The sequence below is a fragment of the Carex rostrata genome, chromosome 11 (genome assembly GCF_964058835.1).
Source record: "Carex rostrata chromosome 11, lpCarRost1.2, whole genome shotgun sequence".
Lineage (NCBI taxonomy): Eukaryota > Viridiplantae > Streptophyta > Magnoliopsida > Poales > Cyperaceae > Carex > Carex rostrata.
This window is the reverse complement of record NC_135928.1, coordinates 9,493,732-9,517,759: the sequence shown is the minus strand read 5'-3', so window position 1 is coordinate 9,517,759 and position 24,028 is coordinate 9,493,732. Positions and strand designations below refer to the sequence as shown.

The 24,028-nt window shown below is 33.1% G+C and overlaps 1 protein-coding gene and 2 pseudogenes across 2 annotated transcripts in view; all 3 read right to left on the bottom strand.

Annotated features, from left to right (window-relative positions):
- Nucleotides 1–24,028, bottom strand: part of LOC144561713 (wall-associated receptor kinase 2-like) — an 85,663-nt pseudogene that overhangs the window by 7,651 nt on the left and 53,984 nt on the right. The window lies entirely within an intron of this gene.
- LOC144561408 (putative wall-associated receptor kinase-like 16 pseudogene) lies at nucleotides 8,628–10,679 on the bottom strand (annotated as a pseudogene).
- On the bottom strand, nucleotides 11,431–15,226 carry LOC144561716 (putative wall-associated receptor kinase-like 16). Its single transcript, XM_078310784.1, has 3 exons — nucleotides 14,289–15,226; nucleotides 12,885–13,049; nucleotides 11,431–12,775 (listed from the first exon to the last, which is right to left on the bottom strand). Exons 1-3 carry the CDS (start codon nucleotides 15,211–15,213, stop codon nucleotides 11,610–11,612), a joined length of 2,256 nt encoding a protein of 751 aa, XP_078166910.1. The 5' UTR covers nucleotides 15,214–15,226; the 3' UTR covers nucleotides 11,431–11,609.

Sequence of the window (24,028 nt, the reverse complement as noted above, 5' to 3'; positions counted from 1 at the left end):
TAATAAGTATCTGGATCGGTTTATTTAAAAAAACCGATCCTAAAAACTATTCAGATCGGTTTTTAGTAACAACCGATCCTAGTTTATTACTATTAGGATCGGTTTTTTGTGGAAACGGATCCTGATACTATCAGGATCGGTTTTATTTTAGAACCGATCCTAATAGTTCAATCATTTGGATCAGTTTTTAGTAAAAACCGATCCTGATAGTATCAGGATCCGTTTCCAACAAAAACCGATCCTGATAATTAAAATATCTCAAATAAATCTTATTAATTGAAATATATCATAAAATAGCATCTGGATCGGGTCTATACATAATAACCGATCCAGATAACTTAAATACATATAACAAATTAAAATATATCAGAAAATAGCATCTGGATCGGTTTTTAGCAATAAAACCGATCCAGATACTATCAGGAACGGTTTTATTGCTAAAAACCGTTCTTGATAAATTTTTTTTTTTTTTTTTTTTTTTTTTTTTTTTTTTTTTTTTTAAGGTAGCATGGTAAAACCTGGCCAGCTTTCAAGTACGTTTTTTTTTTTTTTAAAGAGGTTTATAATTAAATTAATTTCTTTAAAGAGGTCAAATTAAAGATATTTCATTCCCTATGTACATCCTATATATGAACCGTCTGATAAAATTCGAATCAATATGGTCTTGGTCTAACCATATATATTTTGTTATCTCAGGTAATATGAATTCGTTTCCATTTGTTCATGACATCAATTAAGAAATTAATTTTATGGTATTAATTTATAAATAACAAATAAATAATTAAACAAACAATTATACAAACACAAACAAGTTGTTTATTTTTTTTTAAATAATCTCTGGTTATATATATATATCTCAGATAACTTAAATACATATAACAAATGAAATATATATCAGAAAATAGCATCTGGATCGGTTTTTAGCAATAAAACCGATCCAAATACTATCAGGAACGGTTTTATTGCTAAAAACCGTTCTTGATAAATTTTTTTTTTTTTTTTTTTTTTTTTTTTTTTAAAGGTAGCATTGTAAAACCTGGCCAGCTTTCAAGTATATTTTTTTTTTAAAAAGAGGTTTATAATTGAATTAATTTCTTTAAAGATGTCAAATTAAAGATATTTAATTCCCTATGTACATCCTATATATGAACCGTCTGATAAAATTCGAATCAATATGGTCTTGGTCTAACCATATATATTTTGTTATCTCAGGTAATATGAATTCGTTTCCATTTGTTCATGACATCAATTAAGCAATTAATTTTATGGTATTAATTTATAAATAACAAATAAATAATTAAACAAACAATTATACAAACACAAACAAGTTGTTTATTTTTTTTTAAATAATCTCTGGTTATATATATATATCTCAGATAACTTAAATACATATAACAAATGAAATATATATCAGAAAATAGCATCTGGATCGGTTTTTAGCAATAAAACCGATCCAAATACTATCAGGAACGGTTTTATTGCTAAAAACCGTTCTTGATAAATTTTTTTTTTTTTTTTTTTTTTTTTTTTTTTTTTTTTTTTTAAAGGTAGCATTGTAAAACCTGGCCAGCTTTCAAGTATGTTTTTTTTTTTTAAAAGAGGTTTATAATTGAATTAATTTCTTTAAAGAGGTCAAATTAAAGATATTTCATTCCCTATGTACATCCTATATATGAACCGTCTGATCAAATTCGAATCAATATGGTCTTGGTCTAACCATATATATTTTGTTATCTCAGGTAATATGAATTCGTTTCCATTTGTTCATGACATCAATTAAGCAATTAATTTTATGGTATTAATTTATAAATAACAAATAAATAATTAAACAAACAATTATACAAACACAAACAAGTTGTTTATTTTTTTTAAATAATCTCTGGTTATATATATATTTCTCAGATAACTTAAATACATCTAACAAATGAAATATATATCAGAAAATAGCATCAGGATCGGTTTTTAGCAATAAAACCGATCCAGATACTATCAGGAACGGTTTTATTGCTAAAAACCGTTCTTGATAATTTTTTTTTTTTTTTTTTTTTTTAAGAACAACTTTGAAAATAAAATAGTATTAGAATCAGTTATTTCAAATAACCAATTCTAATACTATTTTTTTGTATATGGCATATGGTTCAATTATATGGTTGTTGTATATGTAATTAGTGTGGTGATTAATAGAATATATATATGGTTGTTGTATATGGCATATGGTTCAATTATAAATATTTTTTGATGAAAATTAATGTAATTTACATTATTAAAATTTATGTGATAATATAATTAGTTATTTGACATTGATATTTCATTTTGAAGTCATTTTGACTATTGAATTTTTTTATACAATCATGCATGATGCATCAATGACTTGTGCCATATAATAATATACATAGGACTTGAACCCTTGTTGTGTGGGGTTGTGAAGGAACGAATACGAATATTAGCATTTGGTCGATCGGAACCGTTAAAATGAAAGAATGTCATATTAATTTCACCATTATAAAATTTGATACAATTCGGGATTCGTGTACTAGTTCATCAAAGCAAAACAATATAGCAACATCGCACGGCCGTAAATAATTTACGTTGGATCAAAACTTACAGTTGTCGGGCCTTCGGCACTTTTACGTTATTAATGTTCCATGTTATATCTTGATCATTTTAAAAATTATTACATGTCATTTAATTACAGACCCACCGTTGGATGATCATGCAGAAATGAACGGTCTGCATTCCATTTAACAATTTGATGCCATTAATAATAATAAAATTGTACAAAATTGATCATAGTAGAGTTGATTTGGCCATACAAACACAAATAAATAAATTTGATATTTTTCACATTTTTCTTAATATTTATCTGTGTACATGCATTATCAACAGAAAAGAAAATAAATGGTAGCCGTTTGATGGTTGATAGACCATCAATATGAGTGGGGTTTACCGCAGTGATCTTTCTTATATATAGTATCAGGATCGGTTTTTTATAAAAAACCGATCTTGATACTATTTTTTTTCAAAGTTGGTTCTGCAGCAAAAAAAAAAAAAAAAAAAAAAAAAAAAAATTATCAAGAACGGTTTTTAGCAATAAAACCGTTCCTGATAGTATCTGGATCGGTTTTTTATAAAAAACCGATCCTGATTTTTTTTTTTTTTTTTGCAGAACCCATTTTGAAAAAAAATTTTATCAAGATCGGTTTTTATATAAAAAACCGATCCTGATACTATTTTTTTCAAAGTTAGTCCCGCCAAAAAAAATTAGTATTAGGATCGGTTTTTTATAAAAAACCGATCCTGATACTATTAGGATCGGTTTTTTATAAACAACCGATCCTAATGATAACTCCCTATATAACCTGCTTAGGGTTCTTCTTATTTTCATTCCGCGCCTCTCATTTTCAACTTAGCGTCTCTCTCACTGTCTCCGTCTCTCCCTCTGTACTCTTTGTGTCTCTCTCTCTGTCTCCGTCTCTCCCTCTCCTCCGTGTCTCTCTCTCTCTTTCTCTCCGTCTCTTCCTCTCAAAGCCGAGCCTCTCGCACCTCCGGCTCGGCCGATCAACTATTACGGTATTAACTTTATATAATTTTCTCATTATTATGCTTTAAAAACACATTTTTTTGTATTTTTTATTGTAAAATGTTTTTCCATCTAATTGTTACATTTGTTTTTATTTTTAGGATCTTTTTTAATCTCAAGTGATGTGATTGCAAAAGAGGTAATTATTGATTTTTTTTATTGTTATGCTTTACATTAATTGCATAAATGTGTGTTAATTGAAGAAATAGCTCAATTAGTCACTTGTATGTTTGTTAATTAATTTTTTTTGGATTTAAATTTCTTGTTATAATATGTAATGCTTCACAAAACTTTGTATGAACATGAATTTTTTGTAATAATTTAAGATGTGTATGATATTTAATTTATGATGTGTATATGATATTTGATTATTGTTTCTTACTGTGCAAAAAAAAATATATTTAGGATGCTGGCTAGCAAAATATATATGGAAGCTGGTCAAATAAATAAAAATATTTTTTTTAGCTTCAATAAAACATCAGGATCGGTTATTTTAAACAACCGATCCAGATTACTACTATTATGATCGGTTATTTTTTTAAAAACCGATCCAGATTTCAGATCCTCATTCCAACAAAAAAAAAAGTATCAGGATCGGTTTTATATAAAAACTGATCTTGATAGTTCGTATCTGGATCGGTTTTTATTTAAAAACTGATCTAGATATGAAATTTTTAATAAAAAAAAATATTCGAAAATATTATCAAGAACGGTTTTTATATAAAAACTGATCTTAATAGTTCCTATCTGGATCGGTTTTTATTCAAAAACTGATCTAGATATGAAATTTTTAATAAAAAAAAATATTCGAAAATATTATCAAGAACGGTTTTTATATAAAAACTGATCTTAATAGTTCCTTTCTGGATCGGTTTTTATTCAAAAACTGATATAGATATGAAATTTTTAATAAAAAAAAATATTCGAAAATATTATCAAGAACGGTTTTTATATAAAAACTGATCTTAATAGTTCCTATCTGGATCGGTTTTTATTCAAAAACTGATCTAGATAACTACTATTAAGATCGGTTTTATGAAAAAACCGATCCTATTAGTTTCTATTTGGAACGGTTCTTTAAAAAATATAAAACCGATCCTGATAGTATCAGTGTCGCCTTCATCAGGATCGGTTGGATTCCGTTACTGATATGTGTATATAACCGATCCTGATTCCATATTTTCCACTAGTGTTCGTATCTCTGGTAAACACAAGCAAACAAGTCCTTTCAACACGGATGTAACTCACTAGATATATTCTTAAAGAGGAGGGTTCAAATGCCTCCATTTTTAAAAACTTTAATAACTCAAAATTTAAATCTTAAAATTCAAAATAAAACCGTTGGAGATATGAACTATATCATTTTATCTATGCACATGTAAAAAATTATGGCATTTCAACTTTGTTTTGATTGTCATCTTGAGCTTGTAAAAATGTATACAAATATGGATAATTTCTAGACGTTGATTTTTCAACTTATTGATTCATATAAAAGCAAAATAAAAATGTGATAATTTTTTATGGGTACATAGAGAAAATAACATAGATTACATCTAATGGTTTTATTTTGACGTTTAAGTTTTAAACTTTGAGTTATTTAATTTTTTAAAAATGGAGGCATGGTGGAGGCACAAAAAATGGAGGCATTTGAACCCTTCTCATTGTTAAATATGTAACTCACTAGATATAAAGTTTTCAGTTATCAAATTATCAGATGGTTTTTTTTTTCGAAATAATGACTTATATTCTTAAATATGTAACTCACTAGATATAAAGTTTTCAATTATCAAATTATCAGATGGGGCTTCCAATTATGTAACTCACTGAAGAGTATCTTGTTAAGTAAAATAAAATAAAAAAATCATTTAACTATTTAATATCTAAAATTTTTTATTTAAATTTGGGACCTACGATGTATGCGAAGCAAAATATGAGTATCAGATTTTGACTATAATTCTACACACATAAAGAAATTTGCAGACATCTTTGTTACTGCAATTTGTCAAGTTGTGATGCCATCCTATCAACCTTGACCTTACTCGAAAGAAAATCTATTAATAATTGATTAAGGAAGACTCTGTATCTCTGGTAAACACAAGCAAACAAGTCCCTTCAACACGCCCCCATGATTGCAGGACTTCATATCTTAAATTAAAATTATCCGTAAAAAAAATGTTGAGGAAGCAAAAAAGGGATAAAAAATGGGTGCATGCCATGGATGTAGAAATGGAAGCCTTAGATAAAAATGGAACCTGGTCTCTGGTAGAATTACCAAAAGGAAAGAAAACAGTTGGGTGTAAGTGGGTTTATACAATAAAGTTTGGTGCTAATGGTGAAATTGAAAGGTATAAAGCAAGATTAGTTGCGAAAGGATACACACAAACCTATGGTATTGACTTTCAGGAAACCTTCTCTCCAGTTGCTAAACTTAATACTATTAGGGTTTTATTATCTCTTGCAGCAAATCTAGATTGACCATTACATCAATTTGATGTAAAAAATGCTTTTTTGCATGGCGACTTACAGGAAGAAATCTACATGAATCCTCCTCCCGGATACATAAACACAGGATCAAAACCAGTAGTTTGCCGACTACATAAGGCATTGTATGGCCTAAAACAGTCACCTCGAGCCTGGTTTGGTCGATTTTGTAATGCTATGAAAGATTATGAGTTTGAACAGAGTGATTCTGATCATACTCTATTCTTTAAAAAGAGACAAGAGAAACTAACTGTTTTGATTATATATGTAGATGACATGATCATTACAGGAGATGACAGGGACGAAATAAAGAGACTTGAAGAAAGACTTTCAATGGAGTTTGAAATGAAGAGCTTAGGAGGTCTCAAGTACTTTCTTGAAATTGAAGTGATGAGGTCAAAGAAAGGCATTACTCTCTCACAAATGAAGTACATTCTTGATCTGCTAGCAGAAGTTGGTATGCTTGACTGTAAGCCAGCAGACACACCATTGATCCAAAATCTCAAGTTGGAAGAAAGTCCAGACCAAGCACCTGCGAACAAAGAAAGATATCAAAGGTTGGTGGGGAAACTTATATATCTATCACATACTAGACCGGACATTGCTTATGCAGTAAGCCTGGTAAGTCAGTTTATGCATAACCCGAGCGAAGAACACATGGAGGCTGTCATGAGAATAATAAGGTATTTAAAGGGAGCACCAGGGAAAGGAATACAATTCCTAAGGAATGGACATTTAGATGTTATGGGATATACAGATGCTGACTGGGCTGGGAATGTTACAGACAGGAGATCAACATCTGGCTACTTTACATTCGTAGGAGGAAACTTGGTTACATGGAGGAGCAAGAAGCAAAAGACTGTTGCCTTATCTAGTGCTGAGTCTGAATTAAAAGGTGTGGTTAACGGAATTTGTGAGCTAATGTGGCTCAAGAAACTGATGACAGAACTCGGCTTCCCACCTACAAAAGAAATGGACTTGTGCTGTGACAACAAAGCAGCAATAGATATCTCTCATAACCCAGTTCAACATGATCGGACCAAGCATGTTGGGGTTAACAGACATTATATTCGTGAGAATATTGAAGCAAGGATAATCCGGCTAATACAGGTGAAATCGGAAGAACAGCTTGCTGACATTCTCACTAAGGCAACCTCAAGCAAGACATTCTATGGCATACTGAGCAAGTTGGGCATGACAGATCCGTACATACCAACTTGAGGGGGAGTGTTGAAGCGCCACAGAAGATCATTCTCACCAAGATGGAAGGTGGTGCTGGAGATGGTGCGCAATATCCAAGGAGCTGGAGATTATTTGTTGCATTATAATATCATGTAAATATAGAATTAGTCAAGCTAAGTTTGGAAAATATAATAGGCAGATTGTTGCCTTCTCACGAATAGCTATTCTATATATTGATATATCTCCTCCTGTTGAAATTGTACAAACGAATTATGATTTTCCATTAAATAAAATTGGGAGGGAAGGGAGCTTTCATGGGAGTGCTGTGTTCTTTATTTCTATCTTATTAATTTAACAGTCTCGACGGCTTGATCTAATTGAGAAATGAGCAAAGAGCAAAGAAGACCAAGGTGAACTATGGTCTGCGACCGGAATTGGCGCGATTACCCCAGGTACTTGGGCTTCTTTTAGTGTGTTAATGCAGCAAACTTGATCAGACAAAGCTCATAGAAGAGGAAATCTCAGAAACAATCGAACAATTTGAACTAATTTCAAAGAAATCATATCTTGGATACACAAGAACAGCAAAATAGAACGAGAGAGAAACCGGAAAATTCTTATTCAATTTGATATCCTAATCGGTTACAATTGATGCCTATTTATAGGCAAAGCTGAGAAGAAAAGAAATTACAAGTCTTCCTGATCGGATCATGCGATTGACTCGTGAGATAATACGTCAGACTAACAAACTTTTTATTTATCGTAACAAACTCAAAATAGAAGTAAATGGAGATCTCCCTGCTCTCCTAAATAACTCTTTATTTCCTTAACTGGATAACTCCTTTTATTGCTAACACGGAGCCCTCCTCTTTATTTCCTTAACTGGTGGATAACTCCTCCTATTGCTAACACGGAGCCCTCCAATTCTGTTTTTATGGACCCCACCTTACAGCCTTTTCAAAAAGAAAACCTTAACTGGATCGTTACAGTTGATTTCCAGTGTACATGGTTTTGCATTACACTCTGATCGTAGGATCTCAATCTGGTGTTCCAATGTTTTTTTTTTCATTTTTGATAACTACTACTGTTAGCATCATTCTGTTAGTATCATTCTGGTTATAAATAGTTGTTGCGTATATATCAATATGAAGAATCCAATTGAAGAATCTTGTATTTCTTAAAAATAAACATTGATATGAATGTACTTAACTTTCACCTTAAGTATTTATGGATTAGTTTTCAGCATATTAAAAGATAAGTGAACTGAATTATTTTGTCTGATAAGATATATCTATGTAGCAATTATATAACTACTCAAAAGGAAGCATAAGCAACAAAGACTCTTCATTATTAACAGCACTAGTATTTGTAGAGAAGCTACACAAGAGAAAAGAAAGGTTAAAAACACCCAAACCATTTGGTCTGCATCAAGCTAACGGGCAAGTGCAATGCTTTCTACTACATTCCTCTCTATACTGAAATTACCAGTATTTTCCATCTCCATATGAATAGATGATTCACCAAGAAAATTTTCTGTCTCTTCATAATTGGTATTTTCCCAAGGATGGTTTTTGAGTTTTCTGATTCTATCAAGCTCCTCTGCTACTTCTTTCATTGTTGGTCGATCTCCCCCCTTCACATTTACACAGTCCTTAGCCAGCTCAGCAATCCTATGATGGAATTAATAGCAGTGCACCACTGCGACTCTCTTTGAAGAGCAGCTTAAATTTGGAGAATAAATATAATAACAAAATAGAGGAAGAACTAAGCCCACTCTACAAAATTCAAGAACCTTCTACGGTTGTAAAAATAGGAATGTCTCTAGATGCTTTTGAATAATTTTATAATCTATGTAAACCGACAATAACAAAGTCGGTTGGAAAAGTTATAGAAATGAAATGTATAATCTAGAAAGTTCATGCAACCGACATGGGACTTATTATAAATAGGTTAGAGGTCAATGTAAATGTGTCATGTGAATCAGAGACAATAGTGAGGCGTGAGTTATCAGAGCCTTGTAAATCTTGTATAGGCAATTAAATCAAAGGAATTACTATATAAACTCCTCTCTTCTATATCCAATACCACAATCCGAGTAATATTTTCAACACCCTATAGATGATCTCCTCATCTTCCTCCCTTTTTATTTGAACACCTAGAAGGTCACCCATTTTGTTCTTTTTCATTGCAGAGAGGAAACGCGATAAAAGATTTTTTCCTTCCTCTGAAGCTTCAAAATCAATTACTGGCTTACTGGTAAGAAGTTACAGAAGAACCACACCAAAACTATATGCATCACTCTTGTCAGTTAGTTGGCATGACTGCAAGTATTCTGGGTCTAGGTAGCCACATGTTCCTTGCACAAGCGTGACGAATTGAGATTCATCGGTTGGAGCTAGTATTGATGCCCCCAAAATAAGATACATTGGCAATGCAATTTTCATCTAAACGTATATTCGAAGACTTGATGTCTCCGTGGAAGATTGGTGGAGATGCTGAGTAGTGCAAGTAGGCAAGTGCTTCTGCTGATTCATGGGCAATCTTTAGACAGGTTTCCAGAGTAATGCAAGATCTTTGTTTTCGATCATGGATATGGTTAAATAAAGTCCCACATGAGACGAATTCATACACTAACATTGGAACTTCAACCTCTAGGCAGCAACCAAGAAGTTTTACAATGTTTTTATGGCTTATTTGAGAGAGAATAAGCATTTCTTTGCCAAACTCTTTCTTCTTGCTCTCATTGATGATCTTACATTTTTAATGGCAACCAATTGATCTTTGACAGTACCTTTATATAATGTACCCTGGCCTCCCTGACCAATGATATTTGAACTATCAAAATTGTTTGTTGCTTGTTCTACTTGTTGTTTGGAGAAAATTGTAAAACTGAACCCCAGGTTTGATTTAATCTCCTCTAACAAAATCCAACCACCATGTTGTTGAAAGTACTCCTTAACTTTAGAAAGTTTCTCCTTTCAAATGCCACATACATGCAAAACCCAAGAAATACTAGTAGCAAAGTGCCGGCACCAATTCCTACAATATTGTAGATCCGTGTATAATTAGTTTGAAGCATAATTGCTAATTATTCATTTCGGTCTATGAAATCAGGCAGTTATCGTTTCAAAATTTCTGATTCTTCAGAAAAGTAGCCACACTTTAATTATTCCTATAATCTTACTTTTATTGTAATTTTCGACAATTTTAATTTTATTATTATTATTAATTTCTTTAAGAATGTGAATGGATATCAATAATAAAATTATATTCTATTAAACACAGTTGATTTAAGTACCAATTACAAATGGCATGTATAATTCACAGTCTCCGGCTGCAGAATTTTTCAGACGCATGATTGGAGGGCAAGAGCATCTGTATGTGCTGGGTAAATTGTGGCACTTCTTGGAACACTGGTTCTTATTGGCACATTCATTGATATCTGCAAAATATATGGTACGAAATAGACATAAGATAATTGTTACAGTATATAGGTGCAGAGTTTGTTTTGTAATGATGAACTATGTAATAATTAATGTTCAGAAAAATATAACAAATCATGATTAAAATGCTCTTGAAAATACTACATATACTCTACATGAGTTCATCTGTATCAGGCTAGCAGCAACATCTTCAGAAGGGAAAAAAAGTTTGTAGCAATGTGTGTGCATTTTATACTATCTAGCTCGGTTCAGCTTAGTCCAAAAAGTTTGTAGAATTTATTTTCTTCTTAAAACAAAATCTAGCCAGACCCAACGAGCAAGATCGTTAGCTTTTGAGCTAGTTCGGTCCAACTCATGATGATTTCATGCTGAGATTTCAGCTCGGACCCCTAAAGTCAGCTTGCTTGTGACGAGTTCAAGCTGGACCTAGCACGAGCCATCTCGTTGCCACCTATACTGTACAGTGTGAATCTTGATATTTATATTATATGACTTTGGACTAGCCACTGTTGGTACCTACTGTAATTATGGTATATGTAGATACCTATTTACTGTACCGTTGCCTATCTTATTACATTTGATCTAGACACTTGATCTATGATGAAAATAGAATCTGAGATCTATTTTACTTTTTCAATAATAATTGTATTACTTTAAGACCAATCTTGTGAAGCTAAATTTTGACATCTAAACAGAGTGTTTATAAACAAGAACGGTCAAACACATTATTGTAGTACAAATATAAGACACGATGCTCTCTCTCTTCATCCCACACAAAGTACATAAAAAAAGTGAATAAAAAAAGCAACTGGAACAATAAATTTAACGCACAAAGTTGCTCTGCCAATCTCCCTATAGAACATAATTGAAAATAAAATAAAATGGTAAATAAAAAAAAGGCAGAATGATGCAATATATATATATCATCGTCCAGAATCAATATCCAGCATTGCCTTTTCTTCCAAACTATGGTATGAAGTCATTTCCAAATGATTGTTAGAGGGTTCACCAAGTAGGTGCTCAATCTCAATATCCCGGTTATCCTGTACCCAAGGATGCTTCATGGTTTTCCTCAACCTATCAAGACCTTCAGCAACATCTCTCATTTCAGGCCTCTTTTCTCCTTCCATATTTAAGCATTCTCTTGCTAGCTCAGCGACGCCTTTGATCAGATCCATGCTCTCTTCATCCATAATTTGAACATCCAAAATTTCCCTGAGTTTGTTCTCTTTCATAGCAGATAAAAAGGCTGCTGATAGACTTCTCTCTTCAGGTCCATCCAAGTAGAATGCCTTTTTACGAGTTAGAAGCTCAAGAAGAACGACACCAAAGCTGTACACATCACTTTTGACCGTCAATTGACCAGTCTGCATGTATTCTGGATCTAGGTAACCACGCGTCCCTTGCACAAGTGTCATGAATTGGTCTTCGTCTGTTGGTGCTAAAACAGAAGCTCCAAAATCTGACACCTTGGCCATAAAATTCTCATCCAAAAGTATGTTAGAAGATTTTACATCACGGTGAACAATTGGAGGGGACACCCATGAGTGCAAATAGGCGAGTGCTTCGGCTGCCTCTTGAGCAACTCTTAGGCGCGTTCTTAAGGGAATGCATATTGCATGCTTAACATGAATAAGGTCAAAAAGGGTTCCATTAGGAATAAACTCGTAAACCAAGATAGGTATTTCTACTTCTAGACAGCAACCAATGATTCTAACAATATTTTTGTGGTTGATTTGAGAAAGGATAAGAATCTCTTTCCCAAATTCTTTCTTTTGCCTATCATCAATTGTTTTGCACCTTTTGATTGCTACAACTTCATTATTAGTGAGAGTTCCTTTGTATACCGTACCATTTCCTCCTTGTCCTAGTACATTTTTTTCATCAAAGTTGTCGGTAACCTCTTTCAGTTCGGTTTCCTTGAATATCGTGAAAGCAAACCCCTGCTTCGACTTCATCTCTTGAAACAACAACTGACCTCCGTACTCTTCAAAGTATTTCTCCTTAATTGTAGCAATTTTTCTTCTTTCGTGCACCAAATAAAAAAAGGAGCTCAAAATTACTATAACCATGATGGAGCTGAGGCAGCCTGCAAAAGTAAACAATCAATTAAAGACATTAGTTCTATAGAACCAATTAATAAAGTTTTTAAAGATTAAATTCAAGATGACATATATAGTAATATTTGAGAACATTACCTATAACCAGCTTGACCCACAGTGGAAGTCTCGTGTCCGGGATACATTCTCGACTGCTGTTATCAACCGCATGCTTACCTCGAGGACATGAACATATGAATGATCCTTGTGTATTTTTACAAATCCCAGGACATGGTGATTTATTTTGTCGACATTCATCTATATCTGCCAAATGAAAAAAAAAAAAAGGAATCATTACAAAGGGGAAATTAGTCTCCGCATCTGATGAGAGATAATTTGGACCAGGGAAATTGGTCTTAACAATTTCCAAAGGGGAAGTTAGTCTCCGCATCATTACAAAGGGGAAATTGGTCTTAATAATAAACCAGGGAACTTTGTTGTGCCTGGCAAGTCCGAATTTTGACGTGTACCAGTAATAATCGCACTGATAACTGAATGATAGTAATTACTATTAAACCTTTTCTCTGATCATATTAATTGCTACGAAAAATGCCCAGTAATTGTGATGTGTACGTTGTTTGGGCAAAGGAGGATTATGGGATTATCCGCATTCCTATCTAACATGAAGCTACTAGTTTGACTTTTTCTACTTTGGACAGATAATTTGGACCCGAATGACCTACAACCTGACGTACGTGAATCTAACATGCAGCAACCAGTTTGGCATCTCCAACTTTGGACAGATAAAATGAGATGGATTTGTCAGAACCTACCTGTTAATTCTGTAAATCAGATATTGCTGAATGTTACCCGTGTATTACGTGATTCTGGCAATGAATTATGTACTATGCCTTTGCCTATCATACCAGCTAACCAATATCTTAGACAATCAGAAGACGGAAATTTAGAGGATTCATAAAATCCCAAGATTGCATGGGAAATGATAGTAAACAAGTAAACATATGTATCAGTATTACTATAGAAACCAATTTAGTGCCTAATTTTAAAAAAAACTAATAAAATATATGGTACCAAATAGATGGTACATTCATTGATATCTGCAAAATATATGGTATGAAATAGACATACGATAATTGTTACAGTATATAGCTGCAGAGTTTGTTTTCTAATGATGGACGAGGTAATAATTAATGTTCAGAAAAATATAACAAATCATGATTAAAATGCTCTTGAAAATACTACATATACTCTACATGGGTTCATCTGTATCAGGCTAGCAGCAACGTCTTCAGAAGCCACTAACCTTCGATAGTACAGCTTTAGTGCTTCACTATGCCAAATCAGATTTATCAAATCTAAACTGGGGAGAACAGATTCTAAAGTACGAGTATAATTTTTTAGCATTTAATCTGGACCAAATTTAATTAATGGTCTAAAATTTAATCTCCCTACTAAATTACAACTAAAGCGATGAATATCATTGAAAATTTACCCAACATTGAAAACCAATAAATGGAGAGAGAGAGAGAGAGAGAGAGAGACCTTCGCAACCTCCTGCAAGGTAAGGATTGCCTGTATAACCAGTAGAGCAATTGCAGAAGTAACCTGGGCCGTTGGAAGAGTCTATGCAGACACTGCTATCGCTGATACATGCATATGAGGACCTGTTGCCTTTCGCGATCTCACATGTCTCATTTCCTATAGCCCAATCGAGAACAACAGGCATTGATTGGTTATATAGCTTGTTGGTGGTGATATAATCAGAGCTGAATACAAACCCATCATACTCCATGAGGACAGCATAACCACAGAGGCTAAAGTTATACACCTCAGAATTATTATAATTTGTATCAAAATCAACATAGTAGTAGTTTGTCTGTTTGGGGATGGCTGTTTGACAACAACCAATTCCAGAACAAGACTCGTTAATTATGCTGCCTTGATCTGAGCAGCGTAAGACACCCCCTCCCAGATTAAGATTAGTCTCATTGCCGTAACTAATGTAAGCAAGTGTATCACAGCCAATGACTGTGAACTTATTCTTGTCATTATTAAATCGGAATGGCGTGTGAGACAGATTCCAATGATAGCTATTATAGCTTACATTGTCGTAATTGGGATTGTAGCACTGGGAAGATATGGGATTGTTCACCCGTGCTTGTCCCAAGGAGAGAGAGATGTTGTAGACTGCAACACCATGTAAAATTGGAGTTGGTGGATCATATGTTCTGTTGCAGTCTACCTCAAATCCTTCCAGGGAGCAGTTGGGGCTGATGCCGAAGGGGTAAGGTATTGGAACGTCACCACAGGTGTCTTGGCATCCTGGTAGGGCAATCGCGGGTTGAACTAATTCAGCTGTTTGGAACTGCATGATCAGCATGATGTTGAGCATCACCATTGCCATCATGCTTACGGTCGGTGAGTATTTTTTGTTTTTCATGATAGTACCTAACTGGAAGTTTTTCATCTCAGTTTTTTCTTTTTATCTTGTTGGAGCCTTGGGGGTTTAGATACAACTTTTCACTATTCAGCTAAGTTACCGGACTGAAGCTAATTAAGCTCACATAAATATCAAATAGAGGTGGTACGTCAACGTGCATGCACGGACTTAGTCAACTTGGCAAGGAACGGATTGCGCTACCAATTGCAAAATAAATTGGAAAAATCATTAACCGAGGATGATAATGACGTGTGGACCCAAATGTACTATTTTTATAGTAGCATTAATCAGTCTTCATTTCATCAAGTCTCTTGGTGATTTGGAACTCAGATCCGCACGGATCTTGATATACCGATCAAAGAAAGCTCCGTAGAAATGAGCAAATAAGAAATTAATTAATGACACCTATCTTCTATACACCGACATTATTGAGGGAAAAAGTTAATCCGAAATTACAACTTGTGTCGTAGTTTTGGTCAACCAATATTTCTTTAATTTGCTTAGGACCATAAAATATATTCATTTTGCAGCCACATGATCATTTTAATCTTCTAAGACTTTGACTAAGTCGTCCTCGATGAAATACACAAGAAATGGGAAATTTCCCATTGGACAGGGACTTTGACAATTGAGTCGTCCTCGATCAAAACAATTGAGCTATTTTAAAGAAAAAATAGCATTGAAAATTAAAGTAGAGTTAAATTAAAAGAAGATTAATATAGCTTGAAATTGTTCTCCAACGCCAATATTTCCTTCTTCTGTATCTTTTTGCGCTCATCGAACTGTATCTCTATTGGTCTTCTATTTGCTCTAATAACTCATTTACTTGTAATATCTTCTTTCTGAAAATTTAACTACAATGCTCCCTCCAGAATATAAACATGATTGGGATAAGCATAATAGCTTTTTCCTTCAATATCGTGTAGAATGAATTAATAATGAAAGTAACAACTTCTTCTACATTGTATATTTGAACGTGCAAGGTATTCTAATTTGAAATTTATAGTTGCTAACTTTTTCCAACTGGTTTTATTTTTATTTTTAAGTTTTAAATTTTGAATTATTAATGTTTTGTAAAAATAGAGACATAATACAGATATAGTAAATAAAGACATTTGAACTCTTCTCTTTGTTAATTTATGTACACCACTCGAATTTTTTGATTTAGAGACCAAGTCTGTCAACAAAAATAAGTGACCAACGAAAATTTAATAATTAAATTTTTATTATTACATCTCTTTTATCTGATAGGAGGAAGGGGATATCTAATTGAGGAGGGATCCACTTACAATATTTAAAAGTTACAACATCTTACAACAATTCGATTTTGCAATTTTCAAAATCTAAAAAGTCGATCCAACCCGTTCAACATGATATCTATATTAAAATGCACTTGGAGATAAAATTTTATATTTTTTTGAATTTTTTTAACTATTTATTAAGTATTTTACAAAAATGCTATTTTCTAGTGATCTAGAATTGTATAAAAATAACAGTTTTGTGAAATACTTAATAAATAGTAAAAAAATATATAAAAAATATAAAATTTTATCTAAAAACACATTAATATAAAGATCATGTTTAACGGGTTGGATCGACTATTTGGTCTTTGAAAATCGCAACACTGAATTGTTGTAAGATATTGTAACTTTCAAATATTGTAAACAGATCCCTTCTCTGTATAATTAGCTCATATAACATGGACCGGTGATGGAAGAATGAAATATTCAATTGATGTGACCTATACGTCTACAATTCAGTTCTAAATAACAAAATTACCTACTCGAGAAATAGTTAATAGAAGGCATTTAATTGAGTTTTTCCGCATCTTATAGACTTAATTAGTATTTGACTTGCTCAACTCGACGTACACATGTGGTGTGGTTAATTATTGTACAAATCACAAGTACACACATCCGACTCCAACATATCCTTCCAAAAAAAAAAATCCTAACTCCACCACCTTGTTTCAAGTCAAAAAAGGTATGAGCCCAAGGGCATTTCACCTCAAAAAAGAAAAAAAAAAAAAAGGGTGTGAGATGTAACTGGGGCGAAAACGGAGTGGATAATGCTAATACCAAAGCTGTATTCGTTTTTCAGTGAGCGGATACGAATACAGATAGTAAATGGATGTCAAAATGTAAAACCAAATCCGCTTTAAACAGATACAGATACGAAACGGATAATCTACTAATACGGATTCAAATAATTGTTGAATAATTGAATCATATAAATTTAAGATACAAATATCAATTAACAAAATTAATATAAACAAAAAAATAAACTAGTAAAATGGATGTCTCCGTAGATATATAAATGGAGAAGAAGTGAATCAAATTTTAAACAAATAAAAACGTGGGAAGATCGTGGCTCAGCTAGTCAGCTCTCTATTTGAGTCAGCGGCTCAGCACACATGGTCACATGGAGCAGAAAATAATAGTACCGGACTTGTGTCATCAGTTAGTCCCACAACTAATATATAAAGGAAGTTAAATGCCCATATATAGCACTGCGATCCAATCAAATTAAAGTTCAGAAGAGAAAATGAGTGATGTAATCTGGGATGCGGATTGCAAATTTTGGAGCCAGTCCTATTCGATCGGATATCCGATCCTTTTGGAATTTGGAAAAATTATCCGAATCCAGTTGTTTTGTTCTCCATCACTAATATTCGGATCCGAATCTAGCAATTATCCGCTCCGTTTAATACAAATATGGAACTGGAGCGGATTCGGATCAGATAATCCAGATCCGTTTTCACCCCTAGTTGTAACAAATAAAACTAGGGGTACGCATAGAGGATGAAAGCTCACAATTTTTTTGTTTTTGTCTCTTACGATTTTTAAAACTATTAACATCAACATAGTAATTTTTTTAAAAAAATTACAATAATAATTTATTAATTTGATTTCATATGCAAGTAGTATATTACATATATTGTGCCTATAGTCCAAAAAGGAACAGGTGTAAATGGAAGGAAGAGAGAACGCTAAAAGAATATAATTAGATACAGATTGGATGGATGAAAACAAAATAGTTACTGTAGGCGAAGAATAACTATTTTTTCTAAAATTATATATATAACATTGATGAAAAAATACAAGACTTCATTGAGATAACGGTCAACAACGTACGTAAGAACAGGTTTCTAGCTGCCATATCACATCAGTTGGTTGGAGCTCTGTACATGTTTCAACGTAAGAACTTGTCATATCCCTTTTGAGTCAGGGAAAAATTGACCCACGAAATTGATAATCAATGAGATATATTCTTAGCGTCAATAATATTTTTTATTCGTTTATCTTTGTTTATCGTATTTGATAAATATATATGAGCAACTCCGTATCTCTGGTAAACACAAGCAAACAAGTCCCTTCAACACGCCCCCATAATTGCAGGACTTCATATCTTAAATTAAAATTAACAAGAGTTACTTTGATTGAGTAATGAATTAAAATTATATCCGGTAAACATAAACAAATATTGGTGCCACCAAGAAGTAAATTATCAACAAAGAGAGTAATGATAAAAAAAACATTTAAATATTCTAAAGATGAGTAAATTGGATATGAAGAGAAAACTCTCTATGCACTCACTAATCTAATTGCAGATTTGCAGCTATCAAAATAGCACTAATCTTCATGATATGAAGATTAGTAAGATTTAAGATTACTTTCTTTTTAAGTATGTACAAGTATTATTAACTGTTTTATTTTTTGTTTTTCATGATAGTACCTAACTGGAAGTTTTTCATCTCAGTTTTTCCTTTTAATGATGTTGGAGCCTTGGGGATTTAGATTCAACTTCTCATTATTCAGCTAAGTTACCGGACTGAAGCTCACATAAATATCAAATAGATGTGGTACGTCAACGTCAGTGCGCTGACTTGGTCAACTTGGAAATAATAGTAAACAAGTAAACATATGTATCAGTATTACTATAGCAACGTCAATGCAGTTGTGATGCCTGCATCCTATCAACCTTGACTTTACTCGGAAGAAAATCTATCAATAATTGATTACGGAAGACTCCGTATCTCTCTCGGCTAAACGCAAGCAAACAAGTTCCTTCAACACGCCCCCATAATTGCAGAACTTCATATCTTAAATTAAAATTATCAAGAATTACTGTAATTGAGTAATGAATTAAAATTATCTCTGGTAAACACAAGCAAATAAGAAATTAATGCCGCCAAGAATGAAGTAAATTATCAACAAAGAGAGTAATAAATTAACCACTACTACAAAAAAAAAAAAACACTTTTGTATCGGTTGGAATTGCATTCCGCTATCTGGTTCTGAACCGATACTTATTGCCCCGATAGAAAATGTGTACCCATACGCCATCGGTATGAGCCGATGGCGTTAAATTCCAACGCGATCAGTTAGAAATTAGGGACCGACGGGAATATTAGTTTTTCGTCCGTTAAATTTGCCGTTAAAATAGAAACATCATCGTCTCTGGGTATTATTAGCCGTTAGCAAAAGTTCATTACACCATCGGATGTGTTTGATTTGGTGTTTGCATGTTGTAGTTTGCCATCTGTTATTACTTTGGACCATTAGTGATTTCTTTTTATATATTACTGAAAACAACGGTTTTCAAACTAGTTTAATAAATAGTCAAAAAATTCCAAAAAATGTAAAATTTGGTCTCCAAGTAGATTATAATATAGATTAAACATCTAACGGACGGTTTGGATTTGTTATTTGGACATCACAAAATATAAAAGGGGCGGCAACACCTTGGGCAGAAATGCTGCCGGTAGCAAATTAGCCGGACCCTATATATATATATATATATATATATGCATTCGAATGTATATGGACCGAAATACATACGTTCCAAATTTGATTTTTAAAAATCCAAACGGTCTATCCGAACCGTTCATCTTGTTCTCCATATTAATATGTGCTTGGAGACCAAATTTTACATTTTTCTAAATTTTTTTACTATTTATTAAGTATTTTACAAAATTGTTGATCCAAAGGTGGCTGCTGATTTTACTGTTTTGTTAAGCCACCGTTGGATCAATAATTTTGTAAAATACTTAATAAATAGTAAAAAAATTCAGAAAAATGTAAAATTTGGTCTCCAAGCACATATTAATATGGAGAACAAGCTGAACGGTTCGGATTGACCGTTTGAATTTTGAAAAGTCGAATTTGGACCGTATGTATTTTGGCCCATATACATTTGAATGCACATTAGTCACTATATGGGTCCGGCTAATTTGCTGCCGGTGAGCTATGGCTCACCAAGCGTTTGTACTCCACACCGTATTTTCATTTTGAAAGTATAAACGACCGATCCGAACGTTAGATTTGTTCTCCATATTGAAATGTGCTTGGAGACCAAATTTTATATTTTTTGGAATTTTTTTACTATTAATTAAGAATTTTTGAAAATTGTTGTTTTGCTGTGAACAGTAAAAAACAATAAAATTTTCTAGATCATCGGATCAGCAATTTTCAAAATTGCTTAATAAATAGTAAAAAAATTCTAAAAAAAATATAAAATTTGGTCTCCAAGTACATTTCAATATAGAGAACAAGATGAACGGTTTGGATCGGTTGTTTGAATTTCAAAATGGCTAAAATGAGCCGTGGCTCACCAACATGCTATGAGCCATGGCTCATTTTAGCCCAACTCTCTCTCTCTATATATATATATAGGATTTAGCTACGGTGCTATGGGTTGCATAGAGGGCTACGGTACTACGGTTCAATATTTGAGTTTTTAAAGTCCTAACAGTTGATTTGAACCGTTCATCTTGTTCTCCATATTAATATGTGTTTGGAGACCAAATTTTACATTTTTTAGAAATTGTTTACTATTTTTTTAGATTTATTGAATATCGCTGTTTTTTATGGTTCAGATTTGTCTGAAAAATAGCGATATTCAATAAATCTAAAAAAATAGTAAAAAATCTCCAAAAAATGTAAAATTTGGTCTCCAAACACATATTAATATGGAGAACAAGATGAACAGTTTGGATCGACCGTTAGGATTTTGAAAACTCGAATATTGAGCCGTATCACCGTAGCCAAATCATATATATATATATATTAATATTAATTAACCTATATGTTATGTTGCAAAAAATTAGAACAACCCCTAAGACATACCAGAATCACACACCGGTTCTCTCCACCCGTATGACTAAACTAAAGCCAATAATGGATCTTTCAAAAATGACACCCCCACTGGTTGTACTTACACCAAAAAACCACCAGCATTGTACTTATATTAGTTAATAGCAAAACACAACCATTAATGATTAGCTTCGACAATGTACATCAAAATTACCTAAAGTTTTTAATTTCCCTCCTCATAAGGTATTCCCTCCTCAAAAGGTGGTAGTGGTACATACCATTCCAACAAGTACCAGCACCATTGGTCACGAATCTGGGCCAGTTCTGTGGGAGGATATGGATTCTGTGGTAGGGGAGATTGCATATTTAAATGAAAACATATTAATAAAAGTGCATGTATGATTATTTAAGAACTTAAAAATCAGTGCATGATAGAAACAAATTTGCATACCTGATGTGGAAATCGTTTTGCGTAATGATGGATGTTGAAATCCATATTTTTCATCACATAGTATCTGCACTCCAAGTTGGATACTTGCTGTGGAGACTGAAAATAGAGTTTGAAAATAAAATTCAATTTTATTAGTGCAATTTTATAAACCAAGTTTTTGTGAGTCTAAACTCCAAAATTACATATACTAAGGTAGCAATAACTAAGCCACACAACAAGGGGCTAATGATATAAACAAAGTACATCACAATTTCCATTGACATATACTGGTGAAGGGGTATAACATCTTCAATGACAGCCAAATACTATTCAACTATCCTTTGTACTAGTTCCTTGATATTTCTTTTATGTTTGAACTTGAAATGAGTTAAAATAAAATACTCCATTAAATTTTATAATACCTCAAACATTGCCCAGTCACAAGTTCTTCATTTCCCCGATTGATGTCAGTCTCCTGTAGATATTTGGCATAAGCCCTACAATTAATAAAGGTCAGTGTGGTACTTATCCCAGAAATTTATCATGTAAATCAAATTATTACTTTGTATTTTACATTATAATAATTTTGCTTACTCTCGCAAATGAGATTCGATTGTGAAAACCCGGCCATCTACAAATTTGCAGTCAATGCAGTACACCATATGCATTCCTCGAAGTAACACAAGCAGTACCCAATGGCATACAATTAAAGTAATAGTAATAAATCAATATGGACTTGTGATTCAAGGAAAATAAACATGAGTGAACTCTATGATATTACCTCTCATGGTACAGTGTAAAGATAATTGTCATGTCCTTTAACCTCAGCAAGCTTTCGATGTAGTACTGCATTGACACTTGGTTATAGTGTTGAATCATTGTTGCGCACATCATGCCTGCATCCATATGTCCGATGAACAGGTTGTTTTTCTCAAGGGAAGGAATAATGGTGTTGCAATACCTGAAAATAATGATTGTCAGACTAGAGGAGGAAGGAGGGAACTGTGAAGAGAATAAATATGTTTAAAAAAATAAAGTCTCACATGGAATAGAATTGTATGATAGAAATGTTCAGCGGCCACCAAGTCATGAAATCCCTGGATTATGAAGCCATCAGTCCTAGTTTTGTCCGGAAGGATTTCGCACACCTAGATATCTCCTTTTGATAGGGGGTCTGAAGATATGCCGCATGGAGCTGTTGAACATACTATCTAAGCTGTTGTAACAACTCCTTACTGACAAGCGGTAACTGTCGACCATCGTCATCTACCAACACTTCCTGCAACAACCAATTGCATATATGGTTAAACAAATAAAAAGTATGATCATGTTAATGAGAATATTTAGTAAATAATTTATTAATTTGACCTTTGCAAGACTAATCTCCATCTTCGGCCATTGGATTTCTGCTCCGACGGCATCCCGGAGGAAAACCAAGCCTAGAACGGGTACAAGTAGAGGTAAGTGGCTATATGTCTCAGTTATGCTTCCGACAAACACCAGCACATGCCATAGTAGGATGGCATCACTGTAACATGATTGAAACTCAGTGAGAGGATAAACATGCTCATTTGCAACTAGTCCCTGACCATAGTTGATGCTCACAGTGTATCTCCTCACCTCTTGCATGCAGATTAATTAAGCAGAAGATATTTAATTAAATCAGAAGTCCATTAAATCAAATAAGAATTAATCCAACAAAGTACGGTAAAGAGATGTGGACTTACCTCGATCGAGTTCAAGGGATGTGGACTTGCTGCTTTTGGCTTATATGTTTTTGATGTCTTAGCTGTTGCTGCATTGCCGCTTGAATTTATTGCAATCTTGAAACAATGAAGCACTCTATGTTATTTTCCAGTAAGGCAAAGTATTGCTTGCATATATATTTCATGTTATAGAATAATTAAATCCCAGAAAAAATACCCAAAACCCTGCCTAACAGAGCACACATCATCACTTCCCACAGGAAATAAATCTGCTACTATCTTAAGGGGATTGTAGGGTCCTATTATCCCAAATCCAACCTTTCATTTTTTTTTAGATTCATGCATAAAAATAACTTCTATAGAGATTCATACAACCCAAAAAATGAAATGTTGGATTTTGAACAACAGGGCCCTACAATCCCCTAGGATCATAGCAGATTTATTTTCCCGTACAAAACACAAATAACCAGATAAGCTAGCTATGCATCAACTAACCTAAAGAAGTGCATCATCACTTAAGCATAGCCAAAACAAAACACAAACAGTCAGATAATTAAGCTAGCTATGCATCAACTAACCTAAAGAAGCATCATCACTAAAGCACAACCAAA